Below are 20,432 nucleotides of genomic sequence, written 5' to 3'. Positions count from 1 at the left end.
AAAGTAGTCTCGTTCTCAAGCGAATGCCCACACGGTCCACACTAAGTACGGCAGCCGTACTATTTTCCCACTCGGACGTAAGGAGCTTCGGCCGTCCAGCAATCGAGAGGATTTATTTTGAAACACTTATTTTGAGTAGTTGATTTGGTGAAGTGTATTTCAACGAGTCGATTTTGCCACCGTGGATACTGACAGAGTTTATTTTTTTGAAACGTTATTTTGAAAAGTGGATTTTTACATGATTTATTTTTCAATGTTTTATTTTTAAATCATTTATTTCGGCGTCATCCCTGGAAACGTTCGTTCATTGACGAAACTCTCGTCAAAGACGATGACATACTTCGCTGACGTCGCAACGATTACTAATGTCACGTGTCATAATGGCTTCTTGAATCCTAAGTGAGGAGAGAGAGAGGGAGTAGAGGGCAAGGAGACGAACACCCATTCAAGTTATCGTTCGTTCCATCTGGTCTGCTAAGCCAATGGCCTGAAACCTCACACAGAAGATGAACACCATGTTTTCTTTTTCTTTCCCTTTCGTGACTGAACAAGGTTCCAATTAGAAAAAGAAAGCGCGGTGTCATAAAGGGCGACAAGGGCAAAGACGCTGGTGGCACAACCTTGCATTTTTCCTGCGGGGCACGAAGAACATGTCACTTCTTTTCTCTTTCTCTCTCTCTATTCTTTCTCTGTTTTTCTTTTCGTCTCCTTTTACGACCTTTTAATGAGGGATGATTTTTTACGATCCCACGTTCGTCCCGAGAGACCGCGCTTCTGTTTTATGGCCCCACAGATCGGTTTCCCCCTCCTCTCCCTCCTCCTCCTCCTTTGTTTTTCTCCCCTTGTTCTTCGCCTCCTTTCTCTTACTTTTCTTAACGATCTCGAACTGCGTTATACACCCAACGAGTAGCGCTTTCTTTTCTTTTTCTTTTTTTTTACTTGGATGCCATTCATGCGACTTAATTTGCCGACTGGCTGCAGAATGCGTTTTCCTGTTGTTCTTTTAAGCAGGGACCGGAACCGAAACTGAACCCGAACCAGAATATTATTTTTCTCGCGTTGAACGGAACCGGAACTGAACCGTAATAAATTTAAGCGGTTACCGGTTCGCGAAACGGTTCAGGCGTAATGTGCGTTGTGAGAGATCGAAGTTACGACTTACACAGCCGATTGCGCGGTGTGTTTCCAAGTGCCAAGTGCCAAGTGCGCGAGGTGTTTCCTCCTCGCAACTATTGCGTTCATTCAGTTGTGTCAGGTGTTCCATTTGGCAGTTGTAGGCTTCCTTCCGTTCCGTCACCACCACCGCCACCACCTTGTACGCGAATTTTGTAGTCCAGCAACCCCAAGTCTTCATTTTGGGTTGTGAAAACAATGGCAAGTCCCCGAGCATGTTGTAACAGGGTGTAGACGATGAGCGAACATAGAAAGTACAGTATGCTACCGTAGCGTTGCACCTGGAATGCAGGTCTGTAACACAGTGTTGAGGTAAACCACTGCTGTGTCGGCAACAACAAAAACAAAGGTACATTTGTGTCATTTGTGTTATGTGAGAATCGTAAGGATGTCCTTGCTTTTAACCCACGGCAGTCTGCTGAAAATTCACTTTTTTGAACCGGATTAAACTGATTTGAACCGATATGTCGCGCTGCTGCCGAGCTGAACCCGGACCGAACCAATGTGCCTGAACTTGGACCCGAACCGAACCGAAAAATAATAAGGGTTCCGATCCCTCCTTTAGTGAACATAGCACGAGCTGTTTACAGAGTAATACCGAATATTGGTCACTGACACCCGCAAGGCTTGTGGCTAACCTGTGACATCCTGGCTAACCTGTCACATATATCCCCCCCCCCCCCCCACAAGGCTTCAAAAAATTGTGTTTGGTAGCAAAACGACGCGGAAACATCAGCGAAACTTACCATTTGCAGCTCTGTTACTTGTTCTCTGAAAATCATGTATGATATCCGTCGTCCGGCATTTGAATATTTATTTCAAGACCAGCAAACAAGTATAACGTGCTGGGCTGGTGTCAGTAGCATACTGGTAGTAGAGACTCCCAAGCCTGAAGAAAGAAAGAAAATTAATTTCGTAAATAAAGTCAATGAAGAATGAAAATTCAACAATGCTATTCCTAGACACGAATACTATTCCAAGCAATGTAGCAATAATCAAATAATAAAAAGCAAAACATGAATCGCTGTTATTGTACTGAAGAATTTGAGGGACATGAGACTTGATGCCTGATAACATATCTACGTATACTGGTGCGAAAATGCCTATCACTTTTCGAAGATACAGGAAGCACATTCCAGAGTTCGACCCATACAGCATTGCAGTAAACGACCCCCGAATACATGCATGCACATGAACGAATAGACGACCCTCTGTTTACAAACATGTGACGTCACGAGAAGACTGGTTCGAGGTTATACTTTGCTGTGGCGCGCAAGAAGCGGGAAAAACGCCCCGGCTGATAAGCTGATAAGGCTAACAATGCCCTCCAGCATGCTTTGCGCGGCCGCGTTACGTCATCAATGACGTAGGGGCTCAGGTCATCTATAGCAACGAGCAGGTAAGCCACAGACTGGTGGCAATCGAGCCGATCCTCGAAAAATGTTTCTCCAATATATCTGCACTATTTAAGCCATTCCCGCACATCTAACATTAGCTACAAAAGCTGAGCTCCAGTATCGTGCATAAAGAGAGCTTCAGTGGAATTTGAGTATACACACCCAAGCAGCACAACATGTTGGTCCAATAATGGGCCAACAAGCTGTGCGGAAACAACTTCGCGCTTGGTACTGGCCTCTCGCACTTTCTTCGTGCATTTGTGATTTTGATGTCTGTCAGGCACGATTATAAATGCTGATCCATTCATCGTCTCACAATAAAGTTGTTGTTGTTGTTGTTGTAACAGCTGATGGGAGTGTTTTATTAACAAACCCAAAGAAGCGCAATGTACTGAAAGTCGAGTGCAATAGGGGTGGACGGTATGTGTCTTATCAATGTTCCTTAGTTTCAAGAGTCTGTTCAAGATCTTCCACCTACCCGTCCACCCCTATTGCACTCGACTTTCAGTACATTGTGCTGCTTGGGACTACCGATGACTTATCGACTGACAGGGAATCGTTAAAACTGGCGGGAAGCTAACAAAGCATGATTGTGTTTTTTTATACGTAACGTACGTATGCATGTATTTGTGTGACAGTGTAATTTACCGTACATGTTGCAGTATCATCATTTTTCTCTCTCTTCTCTTCTAGGTGAGTTGGAAATGCACTGCTTTTTCGTCTCGAAGGTTCGTATATGCATGCCTATATGTTTAACGATGCCTGATCCCTCACATGAAGCAGACCGCCGCGTTTCTTGCTTCAACTAAACGTATATTGACATCTTATACCCCTGCTACACGGCAAATTGAATGTCATTCCCAGCGAATGACATTCGCACTGAATGACATTCGTTTCGTGTCACACGGTGAAACCAAATGGCAATACATGCGAATGAGTTCGGAGAACTGATTCGCTTTTCCCTTTCGCACCGTCAGCTTACCCTCGCAGTAGAGAGGTGGCAAAAACAACAATTGTTGTATTTTCCAACCGTTTAATTGATATTACATCGGAGTACATAGGAGCATAGTTTCCATTACGGGAGTCTGTGCGCGACTGACGCGTTGAGCGCGTGTTACACTGTGTTGCGCAATATCCCACAGTTGCCAGGGGCGCTCGTTTATCTGCCGATATCAGCCGAACACGACAACAATGATAAACCGTTTGAAGAAATTAAAGACGAAAAGATGTACTCCAATACTTTATCACGAGTTTGATAACTTTTGACACGAAGGAGGGAGGGCTGAACACCGTTTTTCGGAGATCTACCCTCGTTCCCAGTCGCCACGTTGCCAAGTGCGGTGCAGATAGGCTTCTTAGTTGCCTTTCCTTGTGGCACTTCGCCAATTAAGTGACTTTGAAAAAGCAACAATCCTGTGAACTAATCTAATGCTTCGGTAGTTTCGAGCAAAATGAATAAAAGTGCAGCTAATGTGCCCGTATAATGATTTATATGTTCGCCTCCTGGTGTCTTAATTATCGACATTGACATCATTTGCGAATGCCATTCTGTTTCTTCGTGTAGCTCAATGCAAGGCAAACGAATGACATTCGGTGCGACTGTTATTCGCTAGGAATGTCATGTGGTTTGCCGTATGACCACGTACAAAGATGGACGTACAGAATGCCATTCACACCAAGTCCACTTTAATCATTCGGATTTCTCTGCCGTGCACCGATAAATAAAATCACACACGAGACTAGATTCGAACCCCCGCACCGGCTGTGCACGGAGCTCCCTGCAAAGCTCCCTACGAAGCTCCCTACGAAGTCGGCCCAGGCTACACGATAGCCAAGAGCAACATGCCTCCGTATCTGCAGTTCATACCGCTTGATGGTGGTGGTGGTGGTGGTGATGGCGAGAGGGCTTGCCGTTGTCGGTCTCCCAGAGGTGGGCAACGTCTCGACTGACGCCCTGGGGAATGTGCGTCCTGGGCCGACTTCTAAGGGAACTTTGCCGACATATGTCTGAAAGCGGCAATAAGGCGCCGCCAACCAACCGAACCAATCAGATTAAAGCACACTCGAGAGTAGATTGCGATCTCCTCCTGTGGCATAGTATGGTTATAGGATCCACGCCGAGACTGGGAGGTGACACGGGTTCGGATCCCCGCACCGCGGCTGCGCTGTCTGAGGTTTTCCCAGGGGTCCGGCAGATTTTCCAGACGAATGTCGGCACAGTTTCCCCTGAAGTCGGCCCAGGACGCATAATTAACCACCTGTCCCCAACTCCTTCCTGCTGTCGACGACTGTACGCCGCTCGTAGCCACAGTTGCTTCGCGGCGCTAAGAGCAGATTGCAGGAACGCATTGTGGTGTATCTGGCGTAAATATGTAAAAAGTATTGCAAATAAACTCACCAACTCTTCGTGAAATGTAACTATACACCATAAGAGGGAGAAAAAAAGGGAATGGAGTTAATTGGAGAGCAGCTATCAGCTTATAGTCCTCTAAATTGCAATTACTTTCCATTTTAGGTCCCTGTGCACTGCAAGTAGTGAGTCCCCAAAAAGGCATCAAAAATTGCTCCTTTGTACAGTGCGGGTACCGCCACATATTCTGCCTCGCATTACGCTGGCTACTAAGCTTCGCGCACGGGGGCTAATACAGCTCCTCTTTTCTTTCCCCCTTCCGTTCCCCGAATTCATTCGCGCTATCGTTTCATATTGACTGGCTAGAACGGCATAAATAGCGGTCCTCTGTGGTGCGCATAATTACGTAATTGCGTCTCGCGCGTCTTAAGTCTATATGATGCGGCCAGAGTGCCTTTCGGATTTCCGATTTTGGTTTCCAGCTGCGGGCGTGCTACGGCTAATTTAATTTCAGCATCGGCCTTCGTTAGAAAAGAAAAAAAATGAAAAGGTGGTCCTGTTGCGCAAACACACGATGAGAAATTTGATTAAGGCTTTCTTTTGTTTTTATTGGTTAGTTATTGGTTTATCTGCGCGCATTGTAATCTTCTGCCTTTGAGCTTTATTCGGCGAGATCTGTCGCGGTAATGGGATGTAGTGCCTTCTTTGTTTTTCTTCCTTTTTTTTTGTCTTAGGGAGCTGTTCATCTTTTTGGAGATTGTCCTTGCTTTTTCTATTGTATTGTGTCCTCGAACAACAACAACAGCAAGTTTATTTTGTGATTACGATTAGGGAGTTTCATCGCCATGTCCTGATTTTTCTGTTATTGCGACCAGTTTATGCCTTTTCTTCTACCGCTAGTTATAAGTTTTGTTCAAGCAGTAAGAGCTCAAAACGTTATTCTTGGTATAGAAAGCGGTGCGTGTTGTGAATGGCACACAGCGTTGCTCTTCATAGAAAGGCTTACTTATGTATCATTCAGAGCCCGTTAACGTATGTAACTCAATTAATATAGAACTTATAAAAATTATAATAATGGAGATAAACTTCTATATGATCTTGGTGATTTATGTAATTGTTTGGCAACCTGGAATCAGGCCCTTTCTTTTTATGCACAGGACATCCAGCGTACACGCAGATAAATTATCTAGAGGACCATCACACTGAAGTTCGAGCATGTGGTTACCTCAAATCAATTAAAACATTGAGAAAGGGACAGTGGGAGACAAATTGCTTTATCGAGTGTTCCTTCTTTCCACTAATTAAACGCTGCTGAGCTTTGCGGACTAACATGGTTCTGAAAGAATGGTTAAAACGCCAGCGTGCTGGTGTCAAAGGTTCATAAACAAACAGTCAAGACTAGGGACGACGAATTGGTTTTCCTTGTCGTGCCTAGACTTGGGTTTTTCGTTACAGATAAAGCTAGTTCGGTAGGCTCAATCGCTGACAGGTGAGGTATCAGATGAGGATGACGATCAGTTGGATTTTTCTGGCGCAAAAGCATATATGGCTACGGCAATCTAGCTATCGATGGCTATGGCTAGCTATGGCTATGGCGAGCTATTGCTAGGTATGGCTATGGCTATCTATGGCTATCCAGAATAGGACAGACCATGAGGGTAGAGGGAGGTTCCTGGATTGGGGTTCTGCTTGGAAAACACCTGAACATCTCGATCGGTATTCGTATTTAACCTACAATCGAATCTCACTCTGTCAGTCTTTCGATCCATCATCCGATGCAGTTCATCACCTCTCTGTGTGTCCTTTAATGTTCTTTAGCGTTAATGTTCCATAAGTTCCATACAGGAGAAATATCGTCTACTATACAAGACAAGACAAGGAAGACATTGTACAACAAACACAAAACAAAACAAGGAATACATTGTAGAGGAGATGGTCGCCCTCTACATTTGGTGACCCGGACGTGATATGAACACGCAACCGTTCGGATGCATCGAAGGCTCGACGTCCGCAAGCTGGTTTCGAAAATGCGCCGTGAAAACACATTGGATTTCGTAGTCTTCGTGCTGAAGAGCGAATACCAGATAAGGCGTTGCCGAAACGTAGCGTTACACGATGGCGCTAACAGAGAGAGAGAGAGATATACATGATGACGATGATATGGGGATGTCAGAACTGGTAGGAATAAGTTTTCTTGTCTTGAGTTTCCTATGCTTTGTATTCTATTGTTTTTTGTCTGTATTTCGACTTGACTTCTGCGCTGTAGTACCTAGTCTGTGCTTTTACTCATGCTAATTTCTTGAGTTGTTCACTTCGGAGTTGGGCGTCGGAATCTCTAATATTATGTACAGTATGTTAAAACTGGTATTTCGCGTACTGCTTTGAAAGAAAAATACAGAAATAAAAGAACGAAAAGCAGTTCTGACGCAAAAGAACGTTCAAGAAAATGTAAGCTTCAGCTCCGAAAGAGCCGATGTTATTCTCTGCCTGTGTGTACAGTTAAGAAGCAAAGTGGAGGGTCTGTGAGCATATATGCATGTATATCAGATACCAATGTCCTCCTGATACCAATATCAGCGATATAGACAACGTCTGCGCCGTTCTCACAATTCCCCCGGGCGCTTCGTATATGCCGGTCGCGCAATTCATCCGCATCAAATCTATACACCTTCGTCTCCCGCCCGCGCACTCACGGAAAAACAAACCCTCAGTTCCCCACGTATAAGTCCTGTTAGCCTTGGCGTGATTACGTGAACACACAGAATCAAACCCATTGGTGGAGAAGTAAAAGATCCTGTGCGTGTACACACATCGGTACCGAACCCCGACCAGATAGGGAGTCCAATCCAAACAGAGACGGCGAGCGTGGACGGTGAGGGTCACCCAATACTAATCCTCTCCGATCGCGAGATTAACGCGGATTTAGCGCCCTTATATCTTTTCAGAACCGCACCAGGTGTTCGTAGAAACTATAACAGTCGCATTAAATGAATAAAAAAAAAAAAAAGAGGGGGAGGTGTTAATGTCCGAAGCTCTGAAAGTATAAGAATACAGCGTTTTTTTTCTCTCTCTTTTTTTAAAGTCGTATTCACTATTTTACACATTTTGTCACCCGCTAAATTAACGAGCCTTGGAGTTGGAGTTGGACGGACTAAAAATAATACGGAGAGGTTGAACTTGTCACTTTCCTTCTTGTCCTGTGACTGCGAGTTTTTCAGCATCCAGTACTTCTGTATTGGATTGGATTGGATTGGAAAAGAAAGAAACATATGGAGAGGTTAGTCCCGACCCAGTCAGAACTGGCTACTCCAAAACGCGTTTGTGGGTGAAAAAATAGAGCCAGAAGAATAAATAAATTTGGATTTTGTCTCTGCATTGTAGTAGCTAGTCTGTGTTTTACCCAGGCTAATTTCTTTTTTTTTTTTTTTGTGACTGCCGTGACTCTGTGTGACTGCTCGTACCTGAGTGTCTGCACCCCAAAGGTCTATGCACGTTCATGTGCTCAGAGTTGTTCATGTGGTATGGCTACTCTAGAGTCACTAAATACGCTACTAGCGTAGCTTATTTAGTGACTCTAGGCTACTCCATACCACGTGAACAAGTTCCACTTCCGCCTTCCACGTTGCTGGAGCCAGCTTCTAATTTCTCCATGTTTTCCTTTTTTACTAACTCATTCACTCAATCACTCACTCACTTTTATAAAGTGGAGTCAACTTCCCATTCTCAGGAAGTTGTCTTCCTGCCTATTGCAGCATTGTGGCCCAGGCATAAAATGGGCGAGCGCCCATTCGCTCGCTCAAGCTAATTTCCCATGTTTTCCAATTATTTTGTCACCACTCCGAATACACAGAAATTACATGACATCAAGACGAAGCTGTGCAGGATGCCCATACCGGAATGTAATGATATCGTTATCTCTGCGTCCCCTTTTCTCAATTTGCACATGGAATGCAACTTTAAAAAACCTAACGAACACGTGTCACATTAAAGATGGAAGTCACTTAAAAGGTCAGCAGGCTGTAGGACTTGAACCCACAATAGGCACTCTTGGGCACTTTGAGGTTTTCTATGTATTTGTCCTTTCTATGTGTTCCCAGCCTCAGCACATCAATTTCTCATGTTCTCAAGTGTCAAATTTTGACAGCACCCGACGATGGGGCAGATAAAAACGAGATATACGAGAGAGAGAGAGAGAGAGAGAGAGAGAGAGAAGACGAGAAAGAACAAGGAATATGAATTGAAATTGTGTGCATTATATTCCAATACAACTGTGCATCCGTATTCGTTTTAGCTGCACTGTAGTCAGTTCACTCAGTCTTTCATATAACTTTTTTTAGATGTCATGTTCCCTTTAAACAAATAAAGGTGCTCGCTTCAGTCGACTACACAGAAAAACGGAAAGCAAGTTGGTGCACTATCCTAAGGAGTATACGCATGCATAAAAGATAAGAAGGGGATAAAGGTTACATGACAGCTTCAGCTGACTCATGGCTATTGGTCGAATCTTCTATAATCGAGAGTGTTCTAGTGAGTCACAGACAGGTAAGAGAAACGGCCAGGTGACGCCTGCTGGCACTTTTTCATTTCTTCATTTCCTTTTTCTTTCTTTTTTTTCTGTTGGAAGCCAGGGCGTGTGGCCTGGCGTCAGGCGCGTGGCTCCGCTTCACGCCCCCGTGATAATGGACGGGTGTCTGTGCAGAGAGAGAGAGACAGAGAGAGTGACCCAGGCAGGTAATTCTGCCTCTTGGTAATGAGACGAGGCTAGCATTACGTGCAGGGAGGATATTATAATGCGTGGTAGTATATAAATAGATGGATACGTTCGAGGTACGGGTATTTGTCAGGAGGCTCAAATAATGATTGTGGCGAGGTAGTTTTTGGGAGAGGGGATCAGTATTTTTAGGAAGTTGGATGGGGGGATCAGGGAAGTGGCTTCCACTTTTGTTTTTGTTTTGTTGTTTTCTTTTGTGTTTGCTGTGAAGGTCAAAGTTGTGACGTGCGCTCTAATGGATGAGATGAGAGTGACCTCGTCGGTAAATGGTTCTGACTTCGTATTTCTTGTCACGATAGCCTGTTCTTTATGACGACTGCTTCAAATACAGTCAGTGATGCGAAAGCATATCTTTGGATATTTGAAAGTTGGTTGATATTTTCATACTTGCATTCTGCTTACCTTTGTGTATGGCACTTTGGTTCTGTCGTTTTCTTTCCCTGCCCGTTTATTACGCCATTTTACCTCCCTCCTGCGTAGACCCCGCCTAAATGTGGCTTTCACCCCACAATTCAAATGTATGATCAGATGCTGTGACACAAGCCTCTGTTCCACGGGCGGTGTCGTGGCGAACACTCAGCACATTCTTATGGAATGTGCACTCTACGGCCCGCAAAGGCTGATACTGTGTGATGAGCTACCCCGTATCAGCAAGAGACCACTGGCTCATTGGCCCCTATGAAGATCCTGTGCTCCATTGTCGGGTTCTTCACCTGTTCATGGACTTCTTGTCGTCCACTAGGTTGCTCCAGACACTTCAGTTTGTTCTCGTGTTTTCATCCTTCCCTCATCATCTTCATATAATGTTCCACGTGCAATGGGGTAGGGTACCGTACCGCCGCGGTGAAACACATCATCTCATCATCATCATCTATCGTTGTTGTTGTTGTTGTTCGGTTCTGTTTCTTTTTCTTTCTTTTTTTTTTGCGTAAGGTGTATCTTCTTTTCTTCTTTCTTTATTAAGATGCAAGCGGTGAAACACCACAAGCTATCAGCATCACGTATCTGTCATTATTGTTGTACCCTCTTGCAAAATGGGTATCTCGTGAGGTATACACTTGAGAAATCATATTTCTCGGTTTCGACAAGCCATAAAAAGGGGAAACAGAAAGCTGTCCAGCATTTTCACGTGGTACTTTGCAGCAGGATGCATAGATCTAATAATATTCTACGGTGTATCGAGACCCTCTAGGTCTTCCTGTCCCACCTTCCGACCTGCGTGGTATCATAGAGCTTGATGGATCATCCCGGCAGGGGCGTGGGAGCGAGGAGTGTAGAAGACACTCCGACCTCACTCGACGATGTGCAGCGATTCTGAATTCCTTCCCGGCTCGTAGGTGGTAGCCAAGGTCGTGCTGAAGACTCAGAGGTGCTGGGTTAGAATCCTACCACCGGCTGTGCTGTCTGAGGTTTTCCCTGGGTTTTCCGAAGACATTCCCGACGAATGTCGCCACAGTTCCTCCTGAAGTCGACCCAGAACGCAAACTAACCGCATCCCCCCCCCCCCCCTTGTCCCCGCTACTGTCCTCTCTCCATCTGTCCACACCTGTACGCCACTCCTAGCCACAGTTGCTTCGCGGCGCTAACACGGAGCTAACAAAAATACTGTTATACGACGAAGTTCACTTTCGAACCGGCAAGTCGTGTTCGTCACGTATCGTTGCTGCGCTACAAACCGCAGTAGCAAACGCGCGCGCGTGTTGTGCCGCTTACTTCCAAAGGCGTAGCCGATTCCTTCCGAGAAAAACGCCGCTGCAGAGAGGATGGGGGAGATTTTGAGAATGCGTCTGTCTGCTTGCCCCCTAGCATGAGACCCGTGAAGAAATGAAGAGGGGGGGGGGGGGGGAAGGACCGCGGCGTCTGATAGAGAAGGGGACCGCGTCCCTGTGTTGGGGGAAGCCGACACGATTTCTCTTCATTACGAGAGAAATGGTCTAACTCGCTTTCCGCGATACAACAAGGCACCAGCATGCCACTGTCGCCTTTCCCCCGCCCCACGAAACCAACAGAACGCTTTCTGCCACTCAAGTTTGCCCAGTCGCGCCCAGCATCAGGCCCTGAAGCCCGACTCGGATCTCAACTTTGCACTTAGAGATATCATTTCTCGTGAAGAGGACGTTGTATAACTACACCAATACTCTAATTAGATCTCTAGATTAGTTTGAGGGAAATCTTGCGCGCGCGTGTCGGAGCGTTGCTTTAGAGTTTTGTGGGAGCTGATTCGTTATATAGGGTTCATTTAACTGCGGAATGTCTCCGTCATGATATGTGCTGGGAAGGACTCCAGAAAGAGTGTGTGTGTCTGTTGGCATTGCAGAAACGTTGCATGGCATTGCATACTTCGTATATGACCGCCTATTTCTGCTTCAACCGTGACAATATCATGTTTATAATATATGTCTATCATGGATTTATAATGCTTGCGGTGATCATGATATAGCGTTCTTGTGGTGTTCGATAACTATATTTCGATGGGCTTTCCTTCTGTGCCTATTACGTGTACGTACTAACACGTGTAACTAATAACGCATGTGACTTATAGAGCATCCTATTATAGAAATACAGGCTCCTTGACTGCCTATAAACAGCATCAAGGCGTGCATGGTATTTGAAATGGTAGTATAGTATTAGTAATTGTATCGGCAAATATGGGCGATATGACTCTTTCATCGCCACAGGCCTGCGTAAATGCGCATAACAAAGTGCCTATGCGTACGCGTTTAAATGCGCTCACCATCACATCACTATCACCATCGCCATCGCACTCACAGGCTGTCTCCTGTGTTCACTTCGTTCTGTGCCTTCCAACTCTGGACTGACTTTGGACTGCCTTTGAACATTGAGAGCATTGAGGTGCTTCAATGGGTTGTCGTTTAGGAACGTGCAGCTGTAATCCATGTAGTGCTGGACAAGAGTTTGTGGAACACGTTCCGGCGCATTCCTTCTTCAGAGTGACACGCTAGTAGCGAATGGGACCGTACCCACTTACATACATGTGCCTAGGCAACCCAGCCACGTGCTTGCAAGTCCGTACGGTGCCATTCGCTGCCAGCGTGTCACTCTGAGGAAGGAATGCGCCGGAGCGTGTTCCGTAAACTTTTGTCCAGCACTGTACCACAAACTATGCGCTGACGCATTGCCATCAATACTTTTATCGTTCCTCGATGAGCTAGCAAAATATGCTGACCATCCGTCACTATACACTGTATACGGCTTAAGAGAACGACAAGAAAAAAAGCGGAGGAGGCTGGCAGAGTGTTACTTCAACTGCAACGAGCTTAGTGCCGATTTGGAAGGTTGTTCGGAAAAGCATTTCTGAGAGAAGCCCGAGGGAAAGGAGATGTCTCATGGCGTTATCTAAAGAGAAATCCGCTGTCGAACGGGGGGAAAAAAAAAAGCAGGTGTGGCTCTCGGTGGCAAGGCGTCGCTGTTGGACAGGAAGCTTCAGACTGTGGATACTTCATGACGACTTCATCGCGGTCTCAGAACAACAAACCGTATTTCGAGACATCGAGACAATGTATGGGGTACGATACCTAAGACCTCGTATGGGGTACGACATCTAAGACTAACATTACTAAACTTTATCTACTATATAAAAGGGCAGTAAGATTGATTGCAGGCGTTCCTTTCGATCATCACACAGTAAATCTTTTTTATCACCTAAAAATTATGAAGGTACAAAATATTTACGATTTCCTCCTTCTAAAAACATTCCTTAGGGCTGTAAAATATAATAATACGTTAATCTTGTCAATATGTAATCTACAACGTCGAATAGCTAGCAAAACACGTCAGGATCTATATTGGAAGGTCCCAAGGACGCGAACAATATGCGGAGATCAGTCGCTACCCCATAACATCGCAAAGCTGTTGAATTCTTATTTAAAGAAGGGAATTGATCTTGAACCCATGTCAGCTGTCGCACTGCGGGCCATGTTTATGTTTTAGTGGTTAATGATGTCTCTTATTTTTGTCTATGATTATGTCTAATTTTCTGTGATGTACATATGTATATTTATTCCGTTTCCTTGTTTCATTGTAGTATTTTTCACGCTTAAGATTGACGATCGTAATTCCTATATATTGCTTGCTGTTGCTGCACTGAATCAGGGGATGTGCCCTCGTCAAACAGCATGTAGCTGTTTTTTGGCCACGCCTATGTAACTCTGACTTGCATTGCAATAAAGTTAAATTAAACTGAATTGAATTGAATGTCTAAAAAGCAAGCGAGCTGGCGCGCGGTTGCAAAGATCCATAACGACTACCAGATACTATATAGGCGGGTAGAAAACCCAGCGAACCGGTAAGGAAGCATGAAAGGAAGTGCCTCAGGACGAGAGTCGCCGATTTTTCGAACAGAGACTGTCCTTCGCCCTGACTGAACCTGACTTCGCCCTGAGACTGTTCGTCCAGAAGAAGAACCGTCTCTGTTCGAAGTATCGGCGGCTCTCGTCCTGAGGCACTTCCCTTCATACCAGAGACTATAGTTTTTTTCGTTTCTTCGCTTCATCCCGCGGGGTTTTCGGTATCAGCTTTATGTGCTTGTGCTAGTGCATGATACTGTGTCTTCCTCAGCGTAATACTGTATCTTGTATGCTGCGAGTGCAGGACGACACGAATGGATGAAACAACACGGGCACCGTGTTGTTACCCAGTTGAAGAACATCTCTGTTCACTCTGTGCTTGCACTCTTCTCACTATGTCGATTGTTTGGTCCATGGCCAAATCCAGTCCACCAACTCTCTGCCCTAAACGCACTTCTAAACTTCTTGGACACCGTATAGGGCTTCGGTGCTCACTATGGAGGCCACTCATTTATCCATTTCCCCACATTACCTCCAGCAATGGAGTAGAGATGGCCGGACGATATCAAGCTAACTCATATAAGCGTGTGCAAAGACTTGCCGCTACTTTTATGTTAGGAGTATTTTAGGAGTTAGTTTATGTTAGGAGTAGTATAGGAGTGAGAATTTATGTTAGGAGTAGCAGAAGGAAGTCGGCAGACGAGCTCAATTTTTCATATCTTTTTTCGTTACAAACAAACAAACAAACAAACAAACAAACTTGCCGCTACTGTGCCGCCGACTACACGGCGCGATGCAGCGTTAATAATACATCATAACTGGTTTCTACAAATGTGTTTCTTGGAAATGTGCAATTTATGAACGATAACTTAGAAAAAAATGTGACATGTGCACTTCCAACAACAACAACAAATAAGTGATGATGATGTATTGGGATGTCTCGCCGCTGAGGCGGCAGCCTATCCCACTGCTTGAGGGGGAGAAGATGGTGAATGATGATGAATGTTCAGGGTTCACGCAGGAGCCCTGTTGCTGCTAAAAAGGTGATGAGGGCTTGAAGAGCACATCCACTTTTACTTCGACACCGTGTAAAAGGCGGAATGCATCTACGTACGTTTGACAATGCAATATTGGGCAGTAATACCGAACAGAACATAAAAAAAAAAGAACCTGGACCGCATAATAAATGTTTTCATGATTTCCTCGTACATGCCTCTCTCGCTTTTCTTTTTACAGTTTCTATTTTTCACTCCATTCTTCTGGTGAGTTTATTCTAGTTTCCATTTGTCGCCATTGTCGAAGGATGGAATCCGCGTCTCGCTAGGGATCATGCAGAAGAAAGAAAGAAAAAGAAATGCAATGAAAGCAGAGAGTGTATAACAAAGTTTGCGAATTGAACACTCTCGCTCTGAATTCCCCTATCGGCGTAAAAAAAATACGACACCGAGGGACAACAAGAAAGCTGGAGTTGTCACACATGACTATTCCTGTTCCTGCAATTTCCTCCTTTCTTCTAGTGTGTGCGTGATGTTTTGTCACGTCTTTCCCTTTCGCTCATCCCCCCAAACCCAGAAGCCTCTTTAGTCTTCCCGATTTTTTTTTCCATCCCGGCTGTATCCCGTTCTTCTTTTTTTTTCATGTCTTTCTCTCCTGTTTTATTGTCGCGCCATATCGCTGCATTTCCTCCCTCTTTTTTCCTTCTTTTTTTTTTCGGTGGGAGGGGAGGAGAGCGCTTTTTGGCGGCTCTCGCTTTCCGCAGACATTCATCACGTGTTGCCAGGAACAACTGTCCGTAGCCACTTGAAGTTGACACATGTGGTGGTAGCTTGCTTGCTTGCTTCCACATGTTCAGTCTAGTATCCTGACATGTCGAGCATCTTTCAACATGGTGAGTAGTTGGGACAAATTAGAGTTTTCTCTCGTGCTTGTTCTGTTTCCGTGTTTGCCCGTTTGCTGCGTAAGCATGAAAGTTGTAGTTCGGTGGCCGACCAGCAGGTGACGTATGGTTGTGAATGGCTAGTTATGGGTGTCGTCTGCGTGTTGAAACGGCACAACTCAGAAACAGAAAGTGGAAATCTACAAAGACAGTGACAAAGCGGCAAAGCTATAGAAATATATATATAAAAAATGTAGGTGTTTTCTGAAGAAGCTTCCGTCGGGCATATTGCTACGAAAAGAGATAAATAAAAATATACATGTTGCAAACAGGCAGACTCCCATGGATTGTCACTGGTTGTGATTGTATGTTCTTGGGAAAAATGCAAAGAGATCTTGAACACTAAACCAAGCCGGATAATTTATTATGGGACTGATATACCAGCTACGACTCAGCTTACATGCGAAGGTGTAAAATATTTCGCATATACGAGTAGGAAACATACTGCCTCATGAAGCGATCCGAAGTATTTCGTACGTCGAGCTTCAGAGTGCATTGTATTGTTTCTGTCATGCTCACAAATAAAAACGTGAGCACCCGGCATTTCAAGTGCAGGAATTACGCCCACACAATCGAATTACATCGCACACGTCACGCAAATTGCGCAATAATACTCCGTTTCCACAACTTGCAGCACGATATATCCGTCAAACCAAAGCAAAACGCGTGAAGTTGTTCGCTTATCCGCCGATGGCGGCGCGAACATTGCTCTTCAGTCAGCCAATCAGAAGGCGCGCATTTTTTTTCTGCGCTTCAGTCGGGCTCTAGGCGTAGCAGACGACGCTGAGAGCTTGCGAGGCGCGGTTACGACCGATCGTCAGCTAACTTAGCCGTGTTGTTGTCATCGCTGTTTGTGGCTGTAAATCGTGCTCGCGTTTTGATGGATAAACCTTCCTTTTTCTCGTTGTGGATTTGTGGTGTATTCTTTGTGTTTTCGGTTGTGTGAGAGTGAAGTGTTGTGCTGCTCCGAACTTATTAGCGCGATGTCGCATAGTATCGGACGGGACGCCGCTGGCTTTGTGGTTTTACTGATGCCCGGATTTTGGATGTGGCGATGTGGCTGTACTGAGTGAGGGACACACGTTGACATGTGCGACCCAAGGACTGTCATCGAGGGATCGTTGAAGTACCGTGATGGGAGAAAGGTGAGCTCATGTTCTGACATGTTCCACACTAGTTTTTCCGGTGCAAATGCTCGTGAAGTGACGATGTACGAAAAAAATAAATTACAAAATGATGTAGAAAGTACCTGATGGAATGGTACCTGAAGTAATGATGTAGAAAAAAAAAAGAAAGACAAGAAAGAAAGTGACAGTGTTCCTGAAGTGACATGGACTGCGCAGAGTTTATCTGAGCTCCTTTTCATAAAGCTCTTTCTTATTGATGTGTTTTATATATTTTATTTCGGAAGAAAAAGGAGACACAGGAGAAAGCTGCGTGATCACACCCGCGGCCCCTGACGGCAGAGCAGCAGCAAGATAAACTTATTGACAATCAGACACACGACGTATATTTAACAGCACAAACGTATTTAAACATATCTAAGCAATATTCAAGCGCATCTAAACAATATTGAAGCATATATAAACAGTATTCAAATCTATCTAAACGACATTTGAACAATATTCAACCACATTTAAAGAATGTCTTTACAACAAACACATTTGAACATTGGCTCAATCATCTTTTTTCTAACATTGCAGCAAAATACTGTTGGATGATTTTTTTTCTTCTTTTTTTTTACACTACAGACAGCTCCGTTTGATCAGTATATCAGATATTTGTTGCTTCTGTCTTTTGCTTGGTTTCGACTTTTCTCTCTGATTAACCCTTTTCTCTCTCTCTTCTTTTTTTTTTTTTTATGTGTCTCTGAAAGATTGGACCGAATGCCCCTTCGGGCAGAGTCATATTAAATTTTACAAAGCGAGCAAAAGAAAAGTTTTAATTGACTGCAGTCAATCAAAACCCTACGGGTACATCTCGGCCGACATACTTGTGCACTAACGTAGGACACGGAATAGAATAGAATATAATAGGGTAATAATATAAAATAGAAAGAAAAAATCTGCTTTAAAAAAATTAGGCGCGTCAAAAATTGTACGTTAAATCAGCCTAAGTAGGGAGTAATTCGACCTTTTGGGATTTACACGGTTTCCGTGAAGCGTAGTTCATTGTTGACATTGAAGTACAGCTCAAGTGCAGAGTACTGAAAAAAATCGGTTAACAACGGGCGAATCGAACCCTATAGCCTTGCACATACCCCACAGACAGCGGAATCCAAATTAAGAGAAAAGCTTCCGGGATTCTTTTCTTGAGGTTTCTTCCTCCTTAACTCTAACATATGAGAAGTTCAGCCCTTTCCTCTCTTTTGAGGTAATTAGTCATTTTCGCGGAGGCTCGTCTTCGTCTGAAGTGGGTTCCACTTTGCTTGGTGGAAAATAAAGCAGCATATTTAACATTCCGTCGCTAACGACGGAGGAATTGGTGCTAAGGTTAATTGCAAATTACTTAAGCACGACTCATTACGACTTTCTCGCTGCAAACGAGATTACGCCGACGAGGAAAAGCGACCCTATAGCGCAGATTGCGTGCGCAATTCAATATGTGGGAGCAACGCCTCAGTTGGCTCAAGTGAGAGATGCGAAAAACGCACGTGACTAACAGAAGGTGCTGCGCATCAATTTCTGTTCAATTGTGAAAAGGTAAACTAAAGGCTCATTGATGTTCGTAAAATGCGAATGCACGAAAATCAGATTTTTTTTTTCTTTCAAATTTTAGAAACGGTTTCAGTGCTGCAGTGATTGAGCTGGTGTTTTTAGCTCAAATTAGAAGGATGCCAGGCGGCCGCCTTTTTTTATTTCTGGAGTGAATGTGAAATAAATATTATTTACGTCATAATCAATTAAAAATCACCACTTGGCCGCTGCTCATCGTAAGGAGTCGGGCATGTCTATACGCTTTGCGAAATACACTTAACAAATAGAATTTTTGTTTACGTTGGAACGAAACAATGCATATCACGCGAACTCGTCTTGCTGAGGCATTACGTGTACACCAAATGAGTCACTGCTTTTCAGTGAGTAACCTGATTTTCCTTGCCTTTCGTTACGCGTATACCTTTCATTTAGATTGCCAAATTCAAATTAGCTAGTACGAACTCAACTCAGCTACATCCTTCGCTATAGACGGCTGCACAAACATCCTCTGCACGCGACTCGTATGAATTCAAAGAGAGTTTCATTGTGCAATCCATTTATTAAAATTTGATCTGAAATTAGGTGTAAGTAATTTCTACATCTGTAAGAAATCTCTAGCGGATATGACCTCGTAACCCTATCGTAGTAGGCAAGACACTCACGCATTGGTATACGCGAATCCTTGGTACTACCATTGTGCTACCGTATTCTTACTCTAATCCATAGTACACCGGCGAGGCTGAGGCTCAAGGAGGCTCACTGGCGAGGCTCAAGTCTTGTCTATCTGCTCACGTTCTACATGTGTGATCTAGCTTCTGTGATGTCACATGTTATTTATACACTGCGAAGTAGGAAGAAAAATTCCATTGCTGTCACCTTGTGAACCTGCATTGCATTTTAAGCTTTCATTTTGCTGACGTTGACGTCGTTTATTCTTCTTCTTCCAGTGGAAGAGCCGGTGGTGCGTCGTGACGAAGTTGTCTCCCGTTGCAGGTACGCTTCCGGTCTTCTGTTCTCGTCCCGCGCATATGATAGGAAGAATGCAGAGTGCAGGTTGCAGATTTCCATGCGTTGTACGGAAAGAGCTATCAACCTTTGCGATATTCCAAATAACACTTTAACGGTGGTTGTAAAATAGTGAAGTTGTAAAAACATTGTAATTGATGTGACTGATGATGTGATGAAAGAATAAGGGGAGTTCTTCTGCACCGGTTATCGGGATATACTGGCTCACTGGACACTGTTTCAACGCACGACAAATGACAGTATACACTGAAAGGCTGAATAACTTAGTTCGCCCATATTTTTATGACGACGGGGACGGCTCAAGACGAAGTCGTTACAACTTCCGCTCAAGTTCGTTCAACTGCTCTTATCGGCAATAATGTTGCAGTGGGAATCTTCAAAGGTGAAATTAAGGTATGGTAAGCTGAAACTAAGGAAAGGTAACTATCGTAAAGTCAAAGTAATACAAATCCAAATTGTAACGGATTATTCCACGTATTCGTATATTCGAAGTGAATTGAACGCCGCATACATGGCGTTCAGAATGGACAAACATTCTGAATTGATGACATATCAAAGAAGCATTTAATTTGAGCTCAAAGTGTTTAATATTCCTGTGCTCTGCATGCTTGACGTCATTGTACTTTGTCACCTCAAAATCTGTCACCCCTATCGAATGTAGTTTCAAGCTTCTAAGCAACTGGCTCGATAGCCTAGCGCAAAGAATTACAGACTACAGCACATCGTCCTGATTTGCACTTATCAGCGGAAGGCCGGAAATTATGTGAAGCCAACAC

At 44.3% G+C, this 20,432-nt stretch overlaps 1 protein-coding gene across 3 annotated transcripts in view; it reads left to right on the top strand.

Moving 5' to 3' along the window:
• Window positions 1-20,432, top strand: part of LOC135368468 (uncharacterized) — a 239,247-nt gene that overhangs the window by 64,991 nt on the left and 153,824 nt on the right. The window contains exons 1-3 of one of the 3 annotated variants that reach the window (XM_064601768.1): window positions 15,818-15,886; window positions 16,929-17,079; window positions 19,578-19,623. The exons of 1 other annotated variant lie outside the window; for it this stretch is intronic. In XM_064601768.1, the coding sequence (XP_064457838.1) occupies window positions 17,023-17,079; window positions 19,578-19,623 (103 nt within the window). In that variant the 5' untranslated portion in view covers window positions 15,818-15,886; window positions 16,929-17,022. Of the gene's footprint in view, window positions 1-15,817; window positions 15,887-16,716; window positions 17,080-19,577; window positions 19,624-20,432 lie in introns of those variants that run through there. One more of the 3 variants, XM_064601767.1, reaches the window with a different exon arrangement.

The sequence above is a fragment of the Ornithodoros turicata genome, chromosome 9 (assembly GCF_037126465.1).
Source record: "Ornithodoros turicata isolate Travis chromosome 9, ASM3712646v1, whole genome shotgun sequence".
Lineage (NCBI taxonomy): Eukaryota > Metazoa > Arthropoda > Arachnida > Ixodida > Argasidae > Ornithodoros > Ornithodoros turicata.
This window is presented reverse-complemented; position numbering and strand designations above follow the sequence as displayed.